The 18,972-nt window shown below is 56.2% G+C and overlaps 2 protein-coding genes across 2 annotated transcripts; one reads left to right on the forward strand and one right to left on the reverse strand.

Moving 5' to 3' along the window:
* Window positions 1-2,949: 2,949 nt before the first annotated feature.
* INS49_008166 (uncharacterized protein) lies at window positions 2,950-9,653 on the reverse strand (the record flags this gene model as incomplete). The annotated part of the gene is made up of 10 exons (XM_043168911.1): window positions 2,950-3,813; window positions 3,990-4,888; window positions 4,948-5,481; window positions 5,889-7,068; window positions 7,124-7,585; window positions 7,637-7,990; window positions 8,051-8,427; window positions 8,492-8,677; window positions 8,730-9,030; window positions 9,114-9,653. 10 exons carry the CDS (start codon window positions 9,651-9,653, stop codon window positions 2,950-2,952), a joined length of 5,697 nt encoding a protein of 1,898 aa, XP_043026591.1.
* Window positions 9,654-12,752: 3,099 nt separating this feature from the next.
* INS49_008167 (uncharacterized protein) lies at window positions 12,753-18,831 on the forward strand (the record flags this gene model as incomplete). Its single annotated transcript, XM_043168912.1, has 4 exons — window positions 12,753-12,963; window positions 13,026-17,530; window positions 17,583-18,656; window positions 18,715-18,831. The coding sequence occupies 4 exons, from the start codon at window positions 12,753-12,755 to the stop codon at window positions 18,829-18,831; spliced, it is 5,907 nt and encodes a 1,968-aa protein (XP_043026592.1).
* Between the last annotated feature and the right edge of the window lie 141 nt (window positions 18,832-18,972).

Here is an 18,972-nt window from a genome sequence, read left to right on the forward strand (position 1 = left end):
TAAGTAATGGCAGGAACGGCTAGCTCTGGGGAGGTACCACATGTGCCCACGTTGGTGCGGCCGGTACCTCCCCGCGGCCACCCGGCCAGCTTCCAGTCGCCTAGTTGGCTCGCCAGGCCGACCCTTCTGCTTGTGCGCATCCACCCGTACCAGCCTTTTCTTCTTGCGCCCGTCCCATCGCGCTTAAGGAGACGGACTGCAAGACCCAGGCGGTCATACCTGCGGTACGAGGTTCTGCTGCCATCAGACGTCGAGGATGCCGACCTAGGCAGGTACTGCGTCTCTTGTGGGCAGGGCCTGGTCTGCCAGATCTGCGAGATGCCAGGGTGCCCAGCCCACTCGTCCAGGCCCATCTACGTGCCCCAGTCCCCGGGCCCAGTCCCCGTCCCCGGGCCCAAGTCTGCTGCTTTGCTCATCTCCCACCACCGGCGCGCTGCCGGCCCCACCAGCAAGGGGACGGCATGACTGGCGATGAATTGATTCATTGATCGATCCGTTGACTGACATCCTGCTCCCAGCACCCAGATACTCCCCTGCAGAGCTCGGAGAAAGCACACAGCCGTGGGCTCCGCCACCGGATGCTCGCTCGTTCACCATGCCTTGCGGCACTACAAGTCTGGCCAAGCTCAGAGACAAAGCCGTCTTCGTGTCGGTGAGCCGGCCAGGAGCAGGCCGTCGCGGGAAAGCTTCTCTGCTGCTCCCCTCCCAGGGGTTGGCTATCAGACGACGGATGTGTTCCAGAAATTTTCGGCAAACCTCGCCTTGTGTGAGCGCCGAACTCCGCGGGATGACGCCCAGTGCCCTAACTTTAACGGCCTGGGCCCAAGCCTCACTCGGTCTGGTAAACGTGGAGGCGATACCACCAGAGACAACTGCATCGCCGCCACCACCACCTTCGTTGCAGCGGGACCCTGGCTCGACAGCAACCGAGAAGAACCAGGCACGTACGTACCGCCGTGGGCAGCACTGTTGAGCGTCGCCCGTGGCCAGAAGAGGGCAATGCGTGCTCTGCGTAACGCGGAGGTTGCCACTCCCAGGAAACCACCAAGCCCGCACTCGGGACTGATCGCCCGTGTCACTTGCACCAATACCGATCTTGGTGGCCTCATGTCTAAAAGCCCCGGGCCCATCCCACCGGTTACTGCTAGCGAACGCGGACGACGTTGTATCACATCGCATACACGTCAAGGCATCCTCCCCATTCGTCGCAAACACCCCGTCCCGCATGTGTATCTGCAAGCCACCTCTTTGACAATGCAGTCAATCAGCACTCGCCCGCCTCCCAGCCGCTGGGCCAGGCCCATTTCTAATTTTCTGGATGGTCTTGTCGCAACAGACAGGCTGACAGGGCTACAACAACCTTGCCCAAGCCAAGGCGCCCGACTCGCTTGACCATTCGATTACTCCTACTGCCGGCCCTGGGCGCGCGGCCATGGAAACGCGTATCACCGCCGCTGAGGATTTCTAGCTCAAGAACACACTAACTCGGTGGTTTCAGCGAATTATGAAACCCAGCAGCCAACTCCGCAGCAGCTTCCTCAGCCCAGTCTTCAATTCCCGGACGTCTGAGTGATCGCGCCTAAACCCTCTGATAGTCGATACCGACCGAAACAAGGATGTCTTGGACTTGTCATCCTTTGACCATTCTTGTCGTCGCGGGCCGTCATCACATTTTCGTCTGATACGGAGAAAACTATATTACGCGTGTTGACCCTTGCATGACACGGCCTTGTCGTCGGGCCATTTGCCGACTTCTGTCTGCCCGGCTCGGCTCCGAGAACCGGGCAAGCCGGGGCACAACCGAATGCCACCACGCGAAACAATGCGATCCTATGTGTACTTTTACAGCCTGTGGGATCTCCTTGAGATCGCATACGCCCTTCTCAACTGAATTAGGGTCGAACTGTTTGATTCTCCACCCCGCCATCTTTCTTCGCTTCTGTTCTCTTTTCACGCACCACCTCACAACGCCTTGCATAAGAGTAGCTCATCACACCGGGATCGACATTGCATCAATGGCAAGTTATTCACACAGGGTATAGTTCCTCACTGAAACTCCATTACGCTCGGCGGTCAGACGGCTGCACCCGCTGTCGTCATCTTCCTAGCCCTGCTTTGCTCATAACACACATCATATGACATAGTTGTTGTTTTCTTCTCTTTGTTCCATCAATTGTGCCCATGTGTCAGGGTACATCCAAGGCAGTCATATCCTCGACAGAGCATATCAAGCCCTATCAGTGTTTCTTCGAAGGGTAAGCTTTCCCTCTTGTCTTGGGACTCCACAGTCGTGGAGATGGGTATGGTTTCCCACAATATACTCGGTCGAGCCATCGCAGTCGTTGACCTTTGGTGGCGACTGACCAAGAAATCGGACATGATCCCAGTCATGTCATTGGCCATCCGCGTACCGAAACCTGTCCTGAAGGCTGGCATTTCGAAGGATTCCCACGCAAGTGCTTATGGGTCGTCCCAAGTTCAGTAGATCCTCACCGGTCTTAAATGATAGGATTATAGGGACATCTTGTTTTGTCCACATAACCTTCAACACTCGGCCTACCTCCAGAATCATCTGACGGCACTGCCAGTACGACTTGGAGAATTGCTCGCACTTTTTAAATTGTCATGACAGCAATGTCTGGTTCTGATCTGCTGTCAACGGCTACGATCCTTGTTTCATGCGGCGTGTCGGTAACAGTCAGTTAAGCCGGGCTGGTTTTCATACGGCGTCTTTTCATCCTGACGAATGAGAGACGTCACCTCTACATTTTGACACCCACCGTTTCCACTGACCTTTATTTTGAGGAAACCTAAACAGCATCCAGGTATATTCAGTACACTGGGGTAGCTTGCGGATGGGGAGGGGGCTGTTTTCGGGGCCTCACGGCTCGTGGAGGTATTAAGTGTGCCCCTTCATCATCTTACATGTAGTAAACAGGCTCTCCCTATTTAGACGAGGACCAGTGACCTGTCATGTTTGTACAAATGTAAATCCTCGGGCTTGATAACCCCTCCAAAGCGTCCGGCTTCAGAAAAGTCGCGCAGCCACTCTCTAGATTCGCCTTCGCCCTCGCCTTCATGGAGCAGCCCAGGATCCGGATGGTCTTGCCACTCTTGAAATAGACCCAGGCGGCGATACTCACCCCGTCGATCCGTGGCGAGGAGCAATAGCCCACAAAGGCTCCTCGCTTCGGCATTGTAGAATATCGGGAGGCCGTAGGTGCCGCGAAGCCTGGCCCTCACGCACAAGGCCTCCTCCGCGGCGGCGTACACGTCCCAGAATATGACTATGGGCCCCTGGTTTGCGCCGAAGGCAAGCTCCCTAGTGGGCCGGCCGGCCCAGAGCATGGCATAAGTTGGGTCCTTGAACTTATCCGACCGGTATTTTGGGCCACCCCTGTTCCTCCACGTCGACTTGAAGATGGGTATAAGCCTCCCTGATAATGCCACCGTGCCGGACGCCGCCTGGCCGAATATCTGACGATCCCTATACTGGATGTGCACGCCAAGGACCTTCACCAGTGATTTGCGCGACGGCTCGCGCACGGGGGACCTGAAGTACCGGACGCTACCCTCTATAGCCGCCCAGGACCACGACGGGGCGAGTGTGTGCCGGGGCCTGGAGGTGTCTGTGGAGAAGGCGCGCGAGGACTTCCAAAGCAGGCAGCTTGGCATGTCGTGCTTCCACAGCCCGGCGGCGTAGTCGGAGTGGTCCAGTCCGTGGATGTCTGCGAGCCTCCTGGCGATACCGCCTATGGCGACCAGCTTGTCGCCAGAGACGGACAGCTCGCGGTGGGAGTACGCTTCAACATACTGGAATCAGTTCGGATCAGCTGATTCCGTTTCTAACTATGGAGGTGTGGAAACCAATTTCCTGGGACCGTTCTATAAATCTTGAGATCCAGAGCAATGGCTTACTCTTTCGACCGAAGGAAGTGTCTCCTTGGAACAACAGCCAACGAGTGATATGATGCATAGACCTTACTTACAGTTGCCCATCTTAACATGGCGCTGATACTTTTCAGAGTTGCCGTCATGTGGCCCGTAGGCTTAAGTTTTGGGATCCAGAGGTAGTTATCGTTGATGACTCCGTTGCCACCAAAACCCTCGGGGAACGATTCGCAAGTGACGGTTGACTGGCACTCCCACATAAGCTGGTCATGTGTGAAGTGTATCAGTCTTCTGGAGAGGACATGCTCCTGGAATATCCACGCCCTTTTAGCAGCGGGCGCGTCGTCCAAGCGCCTGGTGTAGAAACTCATCTCGCCCTCGGCCTCCAGGGCCATCTCCTTCATGAAGACAGTGGGGCTCGTCTGGTCCTCAGACCAGACCTCGTACCAGGTCGGGCGCACCACGCTGCCGGCCCGCGGCCTGAAGAGGCCCGCGTCCGAGTCGCGGCCGTCCGTGGCCATGATCGTGCAGTAGCTGGAGCCGTACACGACCGACATGCGGACGGCCTCTGACTCCCAGTCCTCGATCGAGTCCTGCACGATGCAGATCGAGTCGACCCAGAGGTAGCGGATGCCCATTTCTCGCGTGACCTGAACTGCCTCGCAGATCGTTTGCGGAAGGTCTTTCAGGAGGAATCCCCTCTCCAGGTCGGCCACGTTCGAGGACACCAGCTTGAGGCGCTGGGCGCCTCCCCAACAGTAGCTCAGGGTGGTGGACTGCCCGCCTCGAATGCTGCCCGTGTCTGATACCAGACGAAGGCGCGGCTCATCTGTGCCTCCGACATCGATCAGCCGGCTTGTTAGGAAGGTTGATCCGTCTCGAGCCGTTTTGGGCCAACATTCAGAATGGTTCCGCTCGCAATGTGCCAGCCACTCCCTGATCTGGCCGAAACTCTTCGTGGACCTGACCGACTCGTCGTGAGCCGTGACAGGCCCGACTGCTACGAAAGCGTGAGAAAATGACGCAGAGACAGACGGGGAGACCATGGACTCGCACCTGTCGGCGCGCGCACCGGCGGCGACAGCAAGAGCACCTCGTCCAGCGTCGCGAACATGGCCCGCGACTCGCTCCGGAAGTCGACGTAGAACCTGACGCGGACGAGCCCCCCGGCCTCCTCGAACGGCCTGCTGAGCAGAAAGCCCGTCTCCGTCCGCTCTCCATCCTCTCCCCCCGCCATCAGGTCATCCCCAGGCCACGGGTCGTCGTCGTCAGACCACGTGAGCGGCGTGAACTTGCCCGCGCGGACCTGCACCTGCGCCATCCCACAGACGTGGCAGCCCGCAGCGGCGGCAGACGCCATCTCCTTGAACCTGGACTGGGCGTGCCAGAGGCTCCGCACGTGGTCTGCCTTGCGCTTGGGGCTCGGGTCGAGGCCCTGGCCCGGGTGGCTCATGGTGTCGTTGACCCGGCGGAGCAGGCGGAGGCACGCCTGGCAGAGGGGCGCGGTGTAGCCGTTTATTTCCGTCGTTCCAGGACGGTGGGCCTCAAGATGAGGGGCAGATTGAAAGGAGTGCTGCATTCTCCGGGCCACTGATGATGCTGTCGGTTGATGGATTCTGGAAGTGCCTGCGCTCCACATGCAGTGGGCACTGCCTCGGGCACTTGCATTTGGACACGCATATCATGTCGATATTTTACAGGTTGCGTCACATCCAAAAAAGAGCATGGATTTGATTAATCGATGGAATTAGAAGTTCAATGGGCAGAGATTCATCTACAGCGACCTGCCTACACACAGCTGGAGTCTTTCACGTCCGATGAGACTCGTGGCAGCAATTCGACATCACGGCCACCACGAGCTTTGCCGTTCACCACCAGTTGTGCGGCCTGCTCATCCAGCCATCCCAGCACAACACCAAAGCTGGCCTGCTTCCTTCTCAGCACTGCCCGGAAGGCCCGCAGACCTATAGCTCTCACTTGCGTCTTCGAGAGCTTACATTCGTACTCGGGATGCTTTAGCTTCCTCGATGGGCTAGTAAGTAACAAGTGCGCGACGTCGAGAAGTTTCGAGATAGAGTCTATGACGAGCCGTGAACCAGGCTGCTTTTCTGACGGAAGACATCGCAAGTATGCCCACGCCTTGGTGGCCGACTCTGTGAATGCCTCGTAGAGACTACGTAGGACGGTAGACAGTGTGTTGTACCGTGTGTCATAAAACATCACGTTTGATTGAATCTTGAATGAGTTGATGAGTTTCCGCTCAAAGTTCTGGCCTGGGTGTCGGCTGAACTCAACGGTGAGAGAGTTTGAAACTGTTGGGTCTCTGAGCGGGGCGACGGAGGTCAGTCCTCTGTCTTTGGTGATATCAAGAGTGTGGCAATCAATCTGAAGACCACAGTAAGGGAAGGTGCGGCAGTTGTCCTGGATCTTGGGCACTGGCACGCCATCTACCGACATATCGAAGTTGACCAGTGTCTTGCCAGGACTGACCGTAACACCGTATTTGGGCATGCCTTGCAGCATGACTCCCACGAATTCAGAGGCCTTGTTCTTGTCCGTGGTCATTAGGAGGAAGTCGTCGATGAGCCGCAGAAGGAGGCAGTCTTCGACCTGCAAGAATTGCAGTTCTTTCTTCTCCAGATCTGCATAAAAGTAATTGCAGAGCATAGAGGAGACGACCGATCCTTGAGGGATGCCACATTTCTGGCGGTAGTATTTCTTACCGATCTTGACGAGATTCTCCTGAATGTGTGAGCCTATCAGCGCCAGTAGATCATGAGTGTTGTGCGATTTGCGGACGACACTGTCAACGTATACTGCGTTCTTCTTACTGGGGATGGCCCCTCGCGCAATCAGTTGAAGAAATGTTGACTTGTCACCTCCCGCTCTGGCCGACGTGTGCCATCGTTTCATGGCCTTGGATTTCGCCAGGATGCCATTCTCGTTGGGTTGGATTTCGACATGTTTGACCATGTCGTATTTACCCTGCGAGGGAACCGACCTCATCAACGAAATGACAGCCGCTTGCGGTATCGTATCGAAGGCAGCTCGCACGTCAAGTTTGGCGAAGTAGAGGGGCATATTTTGGTGGCCTAGACGCTGCTTGAACCTGTCAATGCGCTTATAGATGTCTCCCACAGAGAACATAGCCGAGCCGAGCCTATTTCCATGGAGAACCTGTACAATTTCCTTAGTCCGCGGGCAAGCAGAAAATGAGGGAACGCTGGCTTACTGTCTCAAGCTTCAACATGTTATAGGCAGGCCCCATAATAGAATTGATGCTCTGGCCTAGGATCTTTTTGTCCTTGGTCATCAGCATTCTCCGCCGCAAATTCGTGATTGGCCGGACCGAGTTTTGCTTTGGGAGCAACCTGATTTGGCTGTATCCCAGTCGCCGAGAGTCAAGCTTCTTTAGAGCCTCATCGAGTTTAACTTCCTCGAACAACTTGACCTTGAGCTCGGCCATGGCTGGCTCCGCGATGGATTTCCAGATGTCATGGCGGAAAAAGAATACCCGGTTTCGATAGACATTCGACTCAGTAACATAAAAGTTGCTCCGGACCAAAGGTATCAAGATCGAATCAAAGATGTAGTAGAGAAACTCGTACAGAATTTCGCTTCGCTTGCGGAAATCAGTCAGGCTACATTTGCGGTTTTTTGGCCCGCGAGGCTCTAGCCACTCAATTTGTGTGACCTGGAAAGAAATCAGTTTTGTGATTTGAAATAATCGAGGACTAGTTCCTACCTTGAGGCCTTGCATAACCTCGTGGAGTGACATTGTTTCAAAACGCCTCAGCTTGATGAACGTGTCAACGGTTTTGAGGAGCTTGCCTCGGTTGTGAGTCTGAACATCACCGTGGCCCCAGAACTCGTGGGGGATGATTTTCGACAGAACAGCTTGGCAAAACGCCGAGACTTGGGATATGGGGGTTGCAAGCTCTGTGACCGACGACAATTTCAAGGGGTTCGTGGAGGATGGTGTCGATCGAAACTTCTTGCGGTCCCTCGGAGCCTTCCCCGAAAGCTTGCTCGCCACGGAAGAGGTCTTAGCGCCGCCGCGATGACGGCTTGCATGGCCATCGGCTGTCTTCCGATGAACCTAAGCCTTGTAAGTTTTCAGGTGATAAAGCCTTACTACAGGCTGCGGCCACATGCATACCGGGCAGTGGTGCTGTAGCAACTCCACATAAGAACATCGAGCGTGCAAGGTTTGCAGACGCCGCACCAGGAGCTCAAGCGTGCCTCTGAGTCGTTTGGGAATTCGCACGTCAAGAACATTGATGCAACCCTCCTTCTTGCGAAACTTCTTGAGTATTTCTTCCTCCCGGAGGGTGTAGTCCTGAAATTTCTGGGCTGTCTGTGTCAAATCGACAAGAGACGTGAACACATTATGCAGACCGAATTGACGAGGAAACATATACATCATCAATCGAAGCGTATTGTCGGTTCCTGGAGAGTCTGAATTGCCGCTACTGTCATTTTTTGAAGCCAGGGGATCCTCGCTGGCACTAGGCACAGGAAACCTGTTCAGAGCATCTTTAAACATGTGAGTCTAAAGTTTCATGGCAAGCTGGCTGGCTGTCCGAGGAACCGAACTTACGGATGTGTCTCAACCCAAAGTGGACCAGTCCTCGGGCATTGAGCGTAGCTCTGGCATACACCATACGGCTTCTCACGAAATGGATGTCTGTGGGCTTCCGTTCGAACGCTGCTGTGTCGCCAGCCATATCTATCGGAGGCGCTAGGATCTGGGGCGAAATAGGTTCGGATTCGAAGATGGGGAGTCCTGTGCGGTTCGTCAGATACCTATTCTGAAAGACCGAGGTCAGGTCTCTAACCGCTCAACTGATAGTAACTGCTCTGCCCGACCCCAATGGGGATAAAGATGGCACAGTCTAGCAGCATGTTGATCATCATACCCTCGCCGGCCCTACCCAACAGCGAGAGCAACTGCGGCCATGGTGTCTGCTTCAAAGCCGCAACCCGTTCATTGGGGTAGACGCTGTACAGGCCCTGAACTGAACATGACTGCTGCCTGGGACCAACATGCTTTCGAAAGCCGTCGCAGAGCAGGTGATGAGGCCTACCACTGGGCATGACCTCTCGCGAGAAAAGAAGCCAGATGACAAAGTCGACTATCTGCGAGTGCCCGTCAGCTTCTGGCGTACAGGGTGTCGATGCCCTTCCACGCTCATCCAATCACAGGAATTGAGCGAACCAACCTCTGCTTGACAGTGAATTGCACCAGCAACACCGCCAGAGAGCGTCGATTGAGAGTCGTCGCCCTTCTGGCAATAAACGATCCATCGTTGGAAGCGGTCATCCGGCTGTGCCTCTCCCAAAGCGGTGGGATAGACATGAGTAGTGACTATAGTCGCGTCCAGAAGCCTGGCAAGTGAAGTGCGGATGTGGTCAGGGTCTTCCGCAGATTCCTGGACTCCTGGATATGCGTCTTCAGCCGCAGCCTGGTCTGCCTTGCCTACTGCGGAGATCTTTTTGCGACGAATTTTGGAGGATGATGGCAGGCTGGCGAGCATGTACTGCCGCAAGGTCAAGATAGTCGGGTAATACTGGGCCAGCAAAGCATGCTTCACAACGTCGGGGGATTGCAGATTTCCGGCATTTCCTTTCCTCGGCTGCTTGACGGGTCGACCGCTACAAGACACCCCACTCGGGGTATCGCGCCCTGGCTCCCTCTTCCTCTTCCTTGTTCTCTTGGAGTCTTGTTTTGCCCCATGCATTCCAGTTGATCGTGAGGGCATGATGACTGCCTTCCCGGGGCTTCAGGTGAGGGCTGAGCGGGCCTGTGCGGGCTTAACGTCCGGCTCCTGCCCAAGTCACAGCGTAACTCGTGTGGATTGAATCGTGCATGCCCATTGGCTTCGAGGTGGCTCTTTGACCAGCTCTAGCCCTCGCCCTCGGCGCCTGGGTGCTGATCCACAGCCACGCGCTGTGATGCGCGGCCTTGCCGAGGGAAACAAATGACTGGGACTGCCAAAGCAATCAACTGCCGAAGCAGAGGCCAGAGCCGAAGAAACCACAGACGCACGATGGGCACGCGATGATATTCTTGGGCTAAGATGGTGGGTGGAAACCATCGGACGACTCGATTTGGTCGTGTTTTCTGGTGATGTTTAGGGGGGTGGACAAGTGGGTAGCGCGCCGGACGCGTATCGATGCTCCGCCGGCGAAGTGCAAGCGTCTCGGCGCCCTTGCAAATACGACAACGGCGTCGGAGATTTCGCCTTCTAGTACCTGACGCTCGGGCCACAATGGAGCCTGTCCCCACCTGGGCGGGCCTGGCAGGCTCCGGTAACACTCTAAGCAACGCCTGGAAGGAGGGCGGTGCCTGACCAAGTACCCCGTGTAAATGCCCTGGTGTTCTGGCCTGCCTGGGCATCAAGGAGATAGATGTCCGCATGTGCTGTTCTAGGTCCATCGTGAGATAGATGCTCGGGGAAGATTGCGCGCAGCACCGTTGCTCACGCGCATCTGACTGTTCCCGTCCGTGTCAAACAGACCCTCGTAGGAACTGATCGTCCAAAACCCACAACCTACTGTACCAGTCCTGATCAGATGGTTGCTGCTACTGCTACCCACCACCTAGGATGGCACCAATGGACCCTTCGGGCTGGGACCGTGGTCCAATGTCTCTGTCTCTGTCCGCACACGCGTCAATCTAATTGCAAGATGGGCACGTTTTCTGCAGTGCACTTATTACCCTCCGCTAGACTGGATGCTACTGTGCATTTACCAACAGCTCGCGGCAGCTGGAGGAGGGACCCTAGACCTGCGACAATGGTCATCTCCCGCTTCCTATCAATAGAGGCCAAACGAGACGAAGGGAAAAAGAAAAAAGTAAAATCGAAGACGGCAATCTGATACCAGGTTGACCAGGCTACCGACGGTGGCACAGGGAACAGTCGATCGCTTCTGTCGCGGAAGCATGTGGCTGTGGAATCCCCAGAGTGGTGGATCAACAAGCTCCTCCCATGTCCGGCTCCGTCTCATCCCGCACCAGGGGACATTACGGCCGTCATGCGACCGTATCATCGCAACGGTGCCTGGGTATTGTCTGGAGGCGGGAGCTCCTCAGTGCGAAGCAGGAGATGAGGTTAATTATTCGGGTTCGACGCGGACGAGTGCACGGTGAGTAGTAGGGACGTGGCGATGCAACAGAGCCGGGAGTGATGTGCTCCGAATCACGCCCAATTCGATCCGATTGCTGTAGCTGAGCACAGGACTCGAGAGCTCTGTAGTCTGAACCTTGAACTCTTGACTCCAGACTCTGCCGTGATGTTCCTAGCAGTATTAGCATGGAGGATATAGCAGCCAAGCCAGACTCTAAACGCGAGGTTATTCTGTCCTCGAAACGTTGACGACAGACCAAAACAAAAGCATGGTGTCCATGTTGGTTCATGCCTTGCATCCTGGTGGGCTTCGCCCGTTTCCCAATTCGGAAGCAATGTATGTAGGTACTGCTCTTGCTGATTGTACTGCACCAGGTGTCAGCCCGTCAGTCAGTCTCTTACAACCCTCACCCAAAAATGTAAGCAACCAAGTGGCGCGACCTGGACCGGATCTGCAGGTGGAGAGGCCGTAATGGGCTGTCTGGTGATGGCTCCTCCCAATTGATGCGCCAATGCCTTAGCTACCGACAGAACCAGAGCGGCCGCGGGTGAGCAACACCTCGAGGGACCAGCACACCGTGTGACCTGTATTCTCATCGCAGCCCTGGGTCAGCCATTTCACCTTCATTCCTTGCCGCGCTGCAGATCCACAGGGTCATTTCCTCTGCATTTGTTGACCACGGGCCCTGGGAGACTCTGCTGTTTCCCGGTCTGGGCTGGCGACTTCTGATCCGATCCGATCTGCCCGTGGACGTGGCGGCCAATCCTTGTAGGACTGCGCGGCGCAGTACAGTAAGAGGAGTGTGTATCCCAGACACACATCCAAGTGGTAAGCTGCAGGTGTTAGATTGGACTTGCTGCGGCTGCAGGGCGAACAGGCGACCAGAGGAGCCACAACACCGAGGAACAAGGTGCAGTAGCGAGCTGCGACGCCGGGGTTGTTGGATACTTTATCAATCGGGGCTGCGCCAATGCCAGACTGACAGAGCAGCAATTCTCGGCTGATGAAGGTGTGCTGCATTCCTGATTCTGATGTTAGTCCCATGTATGCACTTCCCCTCTCCCCCCCTCCCCCCAGTCTCCACGCTGCATTGTCGCCCAACGGCCAGGTCTGCGTGTAATCGGGGAGCAAGGCAGAGTCATAGGCGAGCCGAGGTGGAGGGCCACGACACGACACGATACGCTACAATTCTGTGATAGCACTGGACGGGACAGGACTGGATAGGAGGATTGATTGCGCCGTATGTACAGAACCGACCGCAAGTTCCGTGACGTGGTCAAGGATGGTTGTGACTGAAGCCGACTGCCAGACAGCTCACGGGAGGCACCGTTTCGCACACGCTCTCTGCAGTATCCTGGCGCCCGGGCGAGCCAGTCAACATTGAACGGGCTCCCTTGCGATATCCCATCCACCCACGACCCTCCACCACCACCAAGCACCAGGGGGCAGCCTGGTCGCCGTTTGGGCCAACCTAAACCTTCAAACAACCATCACCCACTCACGTTGCACGCCAGCCCATCAATGCTCCCGAGCCCTGACAGCCCATCTTCCCCGTTCTTTCTGCGCTGAGCACTGCATGGTTTCCTGACGTTCCCTGGCCTCCACTCGATCCAAAGTTGCGTCAACACGCCCGCCCACAGCCACTGCCAGGCGGCGCCCATCCGTTTCACCCGCCCAGAGGAGAGAAAGAGCCCGAGCTCATTTGCCCCAGAAGGGATGTTCAGGCCAAAATGGACGGAGGCAATCGAGAAGAGGAGGATCTTCGCCATATGCAAGGCCCTGGCCTGGCGGTAGCTTCTTCTTCCCAGTCGCCCTACCCGACCTATTCCCACGACAACGGCGACCTCTCCGCCCACCACCCTCCCTCCCGACAGCAGCACGCCACCACGACCCGCTCGACGACACCAACAGCCCTCGCGCCGACTCCCGTCACGACCTCCTGTACGAGTCTCCCACCTCCATCTCCGTCACAACTTATGCCGCCCGCAACTTTCACGCTGTAGCTTCAAACGCTACTTTCCCCGCCCAGGGAGGAGCGTTTGGCAGCCCGGACGATTTCTATCGCAGCTATCGAGGCGTCGACATCGCCAGCGACAACTCGCTGGCCTCCCTGTCCCATGACCCAATGGCCTCGGCCGTGCCCAACACCCGTCACCCCCCAGCGTCACGGTCAAACAGCAATGCTGCCTCGTCCAAGCCCCCGGCTGGATCAGGCACCCGGGTCGGCACCAGGCCGATGTTTCGCTCAGCTTCCAATCCGGTTGACGACAGATTCGCGGGCACTGATGGGCCCAGGATGCGGTCGGCTACCGGCACCGGCACCGGCAACACCCTCCCGGCCTCTACTGTCCGGGCAAGCGTAAAAGACATGAAGAAGAAGTTCGAACAGAAGGGGCCACAACCGTCGCCCGACCCACGGCGAGCCGTATCGCGGACTAACACCAATGCCAAGGATGGTGCCGTAAATGGAGCAAATGGGCGCGCCGCGGTTGGAAGTGCACAGTCATATTCATCATTACGTACGACTGGGGCGAACCCATCCAGATCCAGCTCGTCTCGTGGCACCCAGAGGACCAAATTTCTCGCCGAGGACCAAGTCTCGACGAATTCCCAGTCCTTTGCGAGCCGGATCAACAGACCAAAAGGCGCTGCGGCGTCCACTGCGCATGCGTCGAGGTCCATGACTCACTTGTCGCCCACGGCATCGCCGATTCAACAACCCAACCCTATACCCTCTGATTTGGAGGGACCTCTCTTGTTTGGCGAAATACGACAAGGCGACCTCGACGCGGAGACGCCTGGGTACGGTATAGGAAACCTCTCAGATTCAACAGCGGATAATCCCATGTGGCAACAACATCAGCGCACTCAGTCAGATGCCGTGGCAGAGCCTGCATCACCGACTGACTGGTACCGTGGGGCGGCCTCTCCCCAAAAGAACGGTCTCCCCGACTTGGACAGCCCTGGAAAGTCTCATGGCAGGTCTCAGAGTGACCTCGCCGGTGCTAAACTCCCCCCAATCAACACTAATGCACAATTTCGAAGACATGTAGATCAATCGCCTTCGCCGCACGCATCATCCTCGTCTCGGCTACCCATCTCAGTCAAAAAGCTGAACTCGACCTCCGACTCTGCCAGTCCTGCTTCCACGCGGTCCAACTCGCCGGCCGGGTCAAGGCGAGTGGCAGCTAGTGGTAGGACGTCACGGCAACAGGGCACTCCAACCTCGCGTGCCAAGACCCCAGTTACCCGGTCAAAGACACCGACCGCCAGCACGCCGTCTGCCCGTAAGACGGCAACGCCCACGCCAGGCTCGAACAATGCACGACTGGCGGCCACCCTATCACCCGCGCCGAAAAACTCTCCCCAACTTCGAAGTTCCAGGCCCCGACAGCCAGTTTCTGAAGCGACAACGGCAGCCTCTAGGCTAAAAGCCGTCGACCAGTCCAAGTCTCCACACAAGAATGCAGTCCGGCCAACGGCCAGGCCCGAGTCGAGGCAAGAAACGCCGTCGAGTCGAAGGAGAAAGCTGTCCTTGGGCGGTCCCGTCGACTTTGCCGAGCGGCGAGAGACGATCAAGCTCAAGTACAGCAAGTCAATCCGCGAGACCGAGGCCAAGCAGGCAAGAGAAGCTGCCGCCGAGAGGAGAAGGAAGGAATTAGAGGCTGCTGCGAAGGCCAAAGCGCGCGCGAAAGCCAGGGCTCAGGCGCAAGCTGCCGCGGCCGAGGCTGCAGCCGCCTCTGCCCAAGCCAGAGAGCGTGTAAAGTCCACTGATCCCATACAGCGCGAAGATCCACAGGCCACACCCGGAGCCGCACCAGCGAGCGAGCCGTCCTTAATGGTCGATGTCAAGACACCACCAAGCCCTGCCCGTGCGAATCCACCCGCCCTGGTGCTCGATTCGCCGACCCTTGGGCTCCCAGGCACTTTTCCGAGCTTTGGCTCACCGCCTCTGGACCATGAAGAGGCGCCTCCGTCCGCTGTATCGGAAACGAGTGCAATCACTGAGTTTGACAATGAAACCCAGACAGAGCCGCCTGTACCTGAGCAGTCAGTGCATGTGCCGGGCCCGCAAGGTTGGTCATGTGTCAGCAGTGCTGAGGTTGGGGAACAGCCTCCCCCGCAGCTAACGCCAGCCTACGAGAGAGCAACGTACCGTGACCCTTTTGAAGACATTGTGGATCACGAGACTGTTTCCATCAAAATATCACTGGATCCCTCGTCACCTCACACCTCCACCCAGGAACCATTACCTGGTGATGGGTTCGAGGCTGCGCCCCCGATACCTGGCGCATTTGGAGATGACCTTGAGCCTGAACCAGAGCATGATTCTCAACACTATCTCGATGACACAGCAGATGCAGAAACCGAACCTGAGGCTGCGGGCGAGCACCTGATTGAGTCAAATATTGAGCAGCGGGGCTCGGGAGGTCGACAGGACGATGAGTACGAGCCTCAGCCGTACGTGGCACAACCATACCAGACAACTACTGTCACTATCATCAGTCGCGATGCTGGCTTTGGGCCTCCCACCTACGCCGAGCAAGCTGCACGGAACATGCTGTCACAACAGGAGCCGCGGATGGATTCTCTCGAGGAGTTCTACACTGGACCACGACTGAACGACAACATAGCAAGCCTGAGGGACTCAACCTTCACAGCTTCAGATGCGGGCACCTCGGAGGGGCCTTCAGGATCCGCTGATGCGCATAATACTCCTGATACCTCCAACAGTCTCAACGTTCCTTCCATGACAACGCCAGCCAACAGGTCCAGTCAACAGTCGATATGGACCGATATTTCCTACAGCAGTCGAGACTCCATGACTCGGCGTCTTGACTACCTTGACGAGCTAAGACACAGCGGCGCTGATGAATCACGGCCCCAATCGGTGAGGGATGACGAGCCGACATACCAGCATCGATACTTTGCAGGCAGCTTCGGTCACGATAGAGACGACGACACATTATCCGAGCAAAATCGCCATCCGCAGCTGCCACATCTCGACACAGGATCAGGACTATCCGCAGCGTATGGCACTGAGAATGAGCATGCACCGTACGTTCCAAGATTACCGGATCATTCTCCGCCCCCGCCCCCAGAGGATGCTTCACGGCCCACCAGTGGATACTACGACGGACACAGCGATGCTCACAGGCCCGACAGTGCTTTGACAAGGGATGATCATGGATCAATCAGCTTCCCCCTATCTCGAAGGGACAGTGAAGATTACCACAACCAATCCTCGACTTCACAGTCGCCCGACGGACGCTCGTTGGCCACCGATGGCGCCACTCCCGCCCAAACTCCTGTGGATGGCGACGGTAAAGCTTCTGTAAATGCAGACGACAAACATGGGTCTGGGGGCAAGGGAAAGAACCGTCTGCATCAACGATCCATGGTAATCAAAGAGCTTGTGGACACCGAGGCGGTGTTTGTGAGAGACATGAATGTCATCGAGGAGATTTACAAAGGCACGGCAGAGGCGTGCCCGCAGCTCGACGACAAGACGATCAAATTGATCTTCCGTAACACGGACGAGATCATTAATTTCCATACAACATTTTTGAGCGAGCTCAAAGACGGCGTCACGAGTGTGTACGTGCCGAAAGGTCGACGGTCTCCTGTCATGAAGGAGGACACAACCATGTCAGATGCTACCACAATCCGATCGGTTGCTTCGACGACACCGTCTGCTGTGCCTTCGACTGCAGCCTCTTCGACGACGGCAGTTTCTGTCTCTGGCACCACCGCGATAAATGGGGACACAGAAGACGCCAAGGACCGACAAACCATAATCGGACCAGCGTTCATCAGAAACATAGAGCAGATGAAGGCAGCACACGAAGGATTTCTGCGCACCAGCGACGTCGCCAACAAGCGTCTGATCGACATACAACAAGATCCCACCGTCAAGGTTTGGTTAAACGAGTGCAATGAAGTCGCCAAGGATTTGACAGCAGCTTGGAACTTGGATTCTCTCCTGATCAAGCCAATGCAGAGGATCACCAAATATCCAAACTTGATCTCTCAACTGCTCCAATACACCCCGGAGGATCACCCCGACCGAGAGGGGCTCTTGACCGCGAGGACGACAGTCGAGAACGCGATCTTGGACATCAACAAGACAAAAAAGAACTTTGAGCTTGTTGGACAAATCGTGGGCAGGAAGCGCAAAGAGTCAGACGTGAAGGCTGGGTTCGCCAGAGCTTTTGGAAAGAGAGTGGACAAGCTGCAGACCTCGAGCAACAGGCCACCCGAGGATCCTGACTACCTCAAGTTCAACGAGAAGTTCAGTGACGACTACCTGCGGCTGCAGGTCGTTCTCCGGGACGTCGAGTTCTACACGAGGCAGGTTTCCACCTACGTCCAGGCGTTTCTGGATTACCTGTCCGGCATAGAGCTCGTGACTCGTCTACAGCCAGGTCCTTATCCAGAACTGGAGAGCAAATGGGTCCAATTCAATGTGTCTATGAGAGACATTAAAAAGGTGGCCTTGGACCAGCATGTATGCAACTCCGTCCTGTCATCAACACATTTAATTGCTAATAATGTGGCAGCTATTACAAATCCGGAAACATGTCATTGAGCCGTTTGAGCTTGTCATTAGAAGTTACCAGAATCCTCTCTTGGCGATGAAGAAGCGGAACAAGAGGCGGCTCGACTATGAGAAATCTGTCCAGCTCAAGAAGAGCGGCAAGAAGCTGGACAAGCAGCTTGCGGAATTGGTGGAGCACTACGAGGCTTTGAACGACACCTTGAAGAAAGAACTCCCGCAACTGTCTGCTCTCACCGAGAAGGTTGGCAACATCTGTCTCGAGAACATGATCAACATCCAGGCGAAATGGTGGTTTATATGGAGGGAGAAGATCCGCGCTGTAGCCTCCATGACTGACGTCCCGGAGGTCAACGACATAGTGAGCACCTTCAACCGCGATTTCAGAGACATGGAGGAGCAGATCCTAGGCTTGGGCATTCTCAACCCGACCGTGAAAACCAGGACGTCGCAGTCAACAAACGATGACCACACGATCTCCAAGATCAAGTCAAAGCCTTCTGATCTTGGAACACGGGGTCGTGGCATGTCCGTCACAAGTGACCAGGCCCCGACTCTGCCAACACCGGATTTCGTCAGGCAACACAGTGGACAACTGGCGAGGTCACCCTCGGCTGCCGCGGCCGGCTCCTCCAGTTACTTCTACCGCGACTACTACCATGGCCTCAATTCGCGCGGTCCAGCATCACCCACATCATCTGATTTCTCGAACCCCCCGCGCTCCTTCCCGGCCATGACGCCGCGTCCGAGCACAGGACGAAGCTTTGACTCTGCCGGAGTTCCAAGGCCAAGTATCGATTCGGCGGCTCCTGTGCACGTGCGGCGCGACTCGAATTCGACAAGCAATGCGCCGCCATCTGGCTCTGATGGACGCCGGGGATCGGGATTGTTCCACTCGGCCATGCCCCTGACGGAGAGCACAGAAGAGCTACAGCGCTCGTCACGAGCATCCTCCCGTGAGCGCTATATTTCAAAAGGTTACAATGTCCTATGGCTCGCCGCATCGCTCTTCGAATTTAATATCGAGACAACGAAGCATGAGGCTGGTTATCCTTACTTGACATACCAAGCCGGTGAAGTAAGTCTCGGTCCCGGTTGGCACTGCATATCCAAAAACTAACTATGAACGCTCCTAGATTTTCGATGTCATTGCTGAGAAGGGCGAGCTGTGGTTAGCCAAGAACCAGGACGATCCCAGTGATCTCGTGGGCTGGATCTGGTCCAAACACTTTGCGAAATTGGCAGACTCCTGAACAACAGGACTCGACCGTGAGCCATGGCCGCACTTTGCGAGTAGAAAGCGAGATAGGGCTTTGGGGGTGATGGCGGTACGACATTCGGCGCGGCGTTCTAAACGGACGGAATCTTCATTTCTTCGACTTGTCACCCTCTTC

Source organism: Diaporthe citri, assembly GCF_014595645.1.
Source record: "Diaporthe citri strain NFHF-8-4 chromosome Unknown scaffold_3, whole genome shotgun sequence".
Lineage (NCBI taxonomy): Eukaryota > Fungi > Ascomycota > Sordariomycetes > Diaporthales > Diaporthaceae > Diaporthe > Diaporthe citri.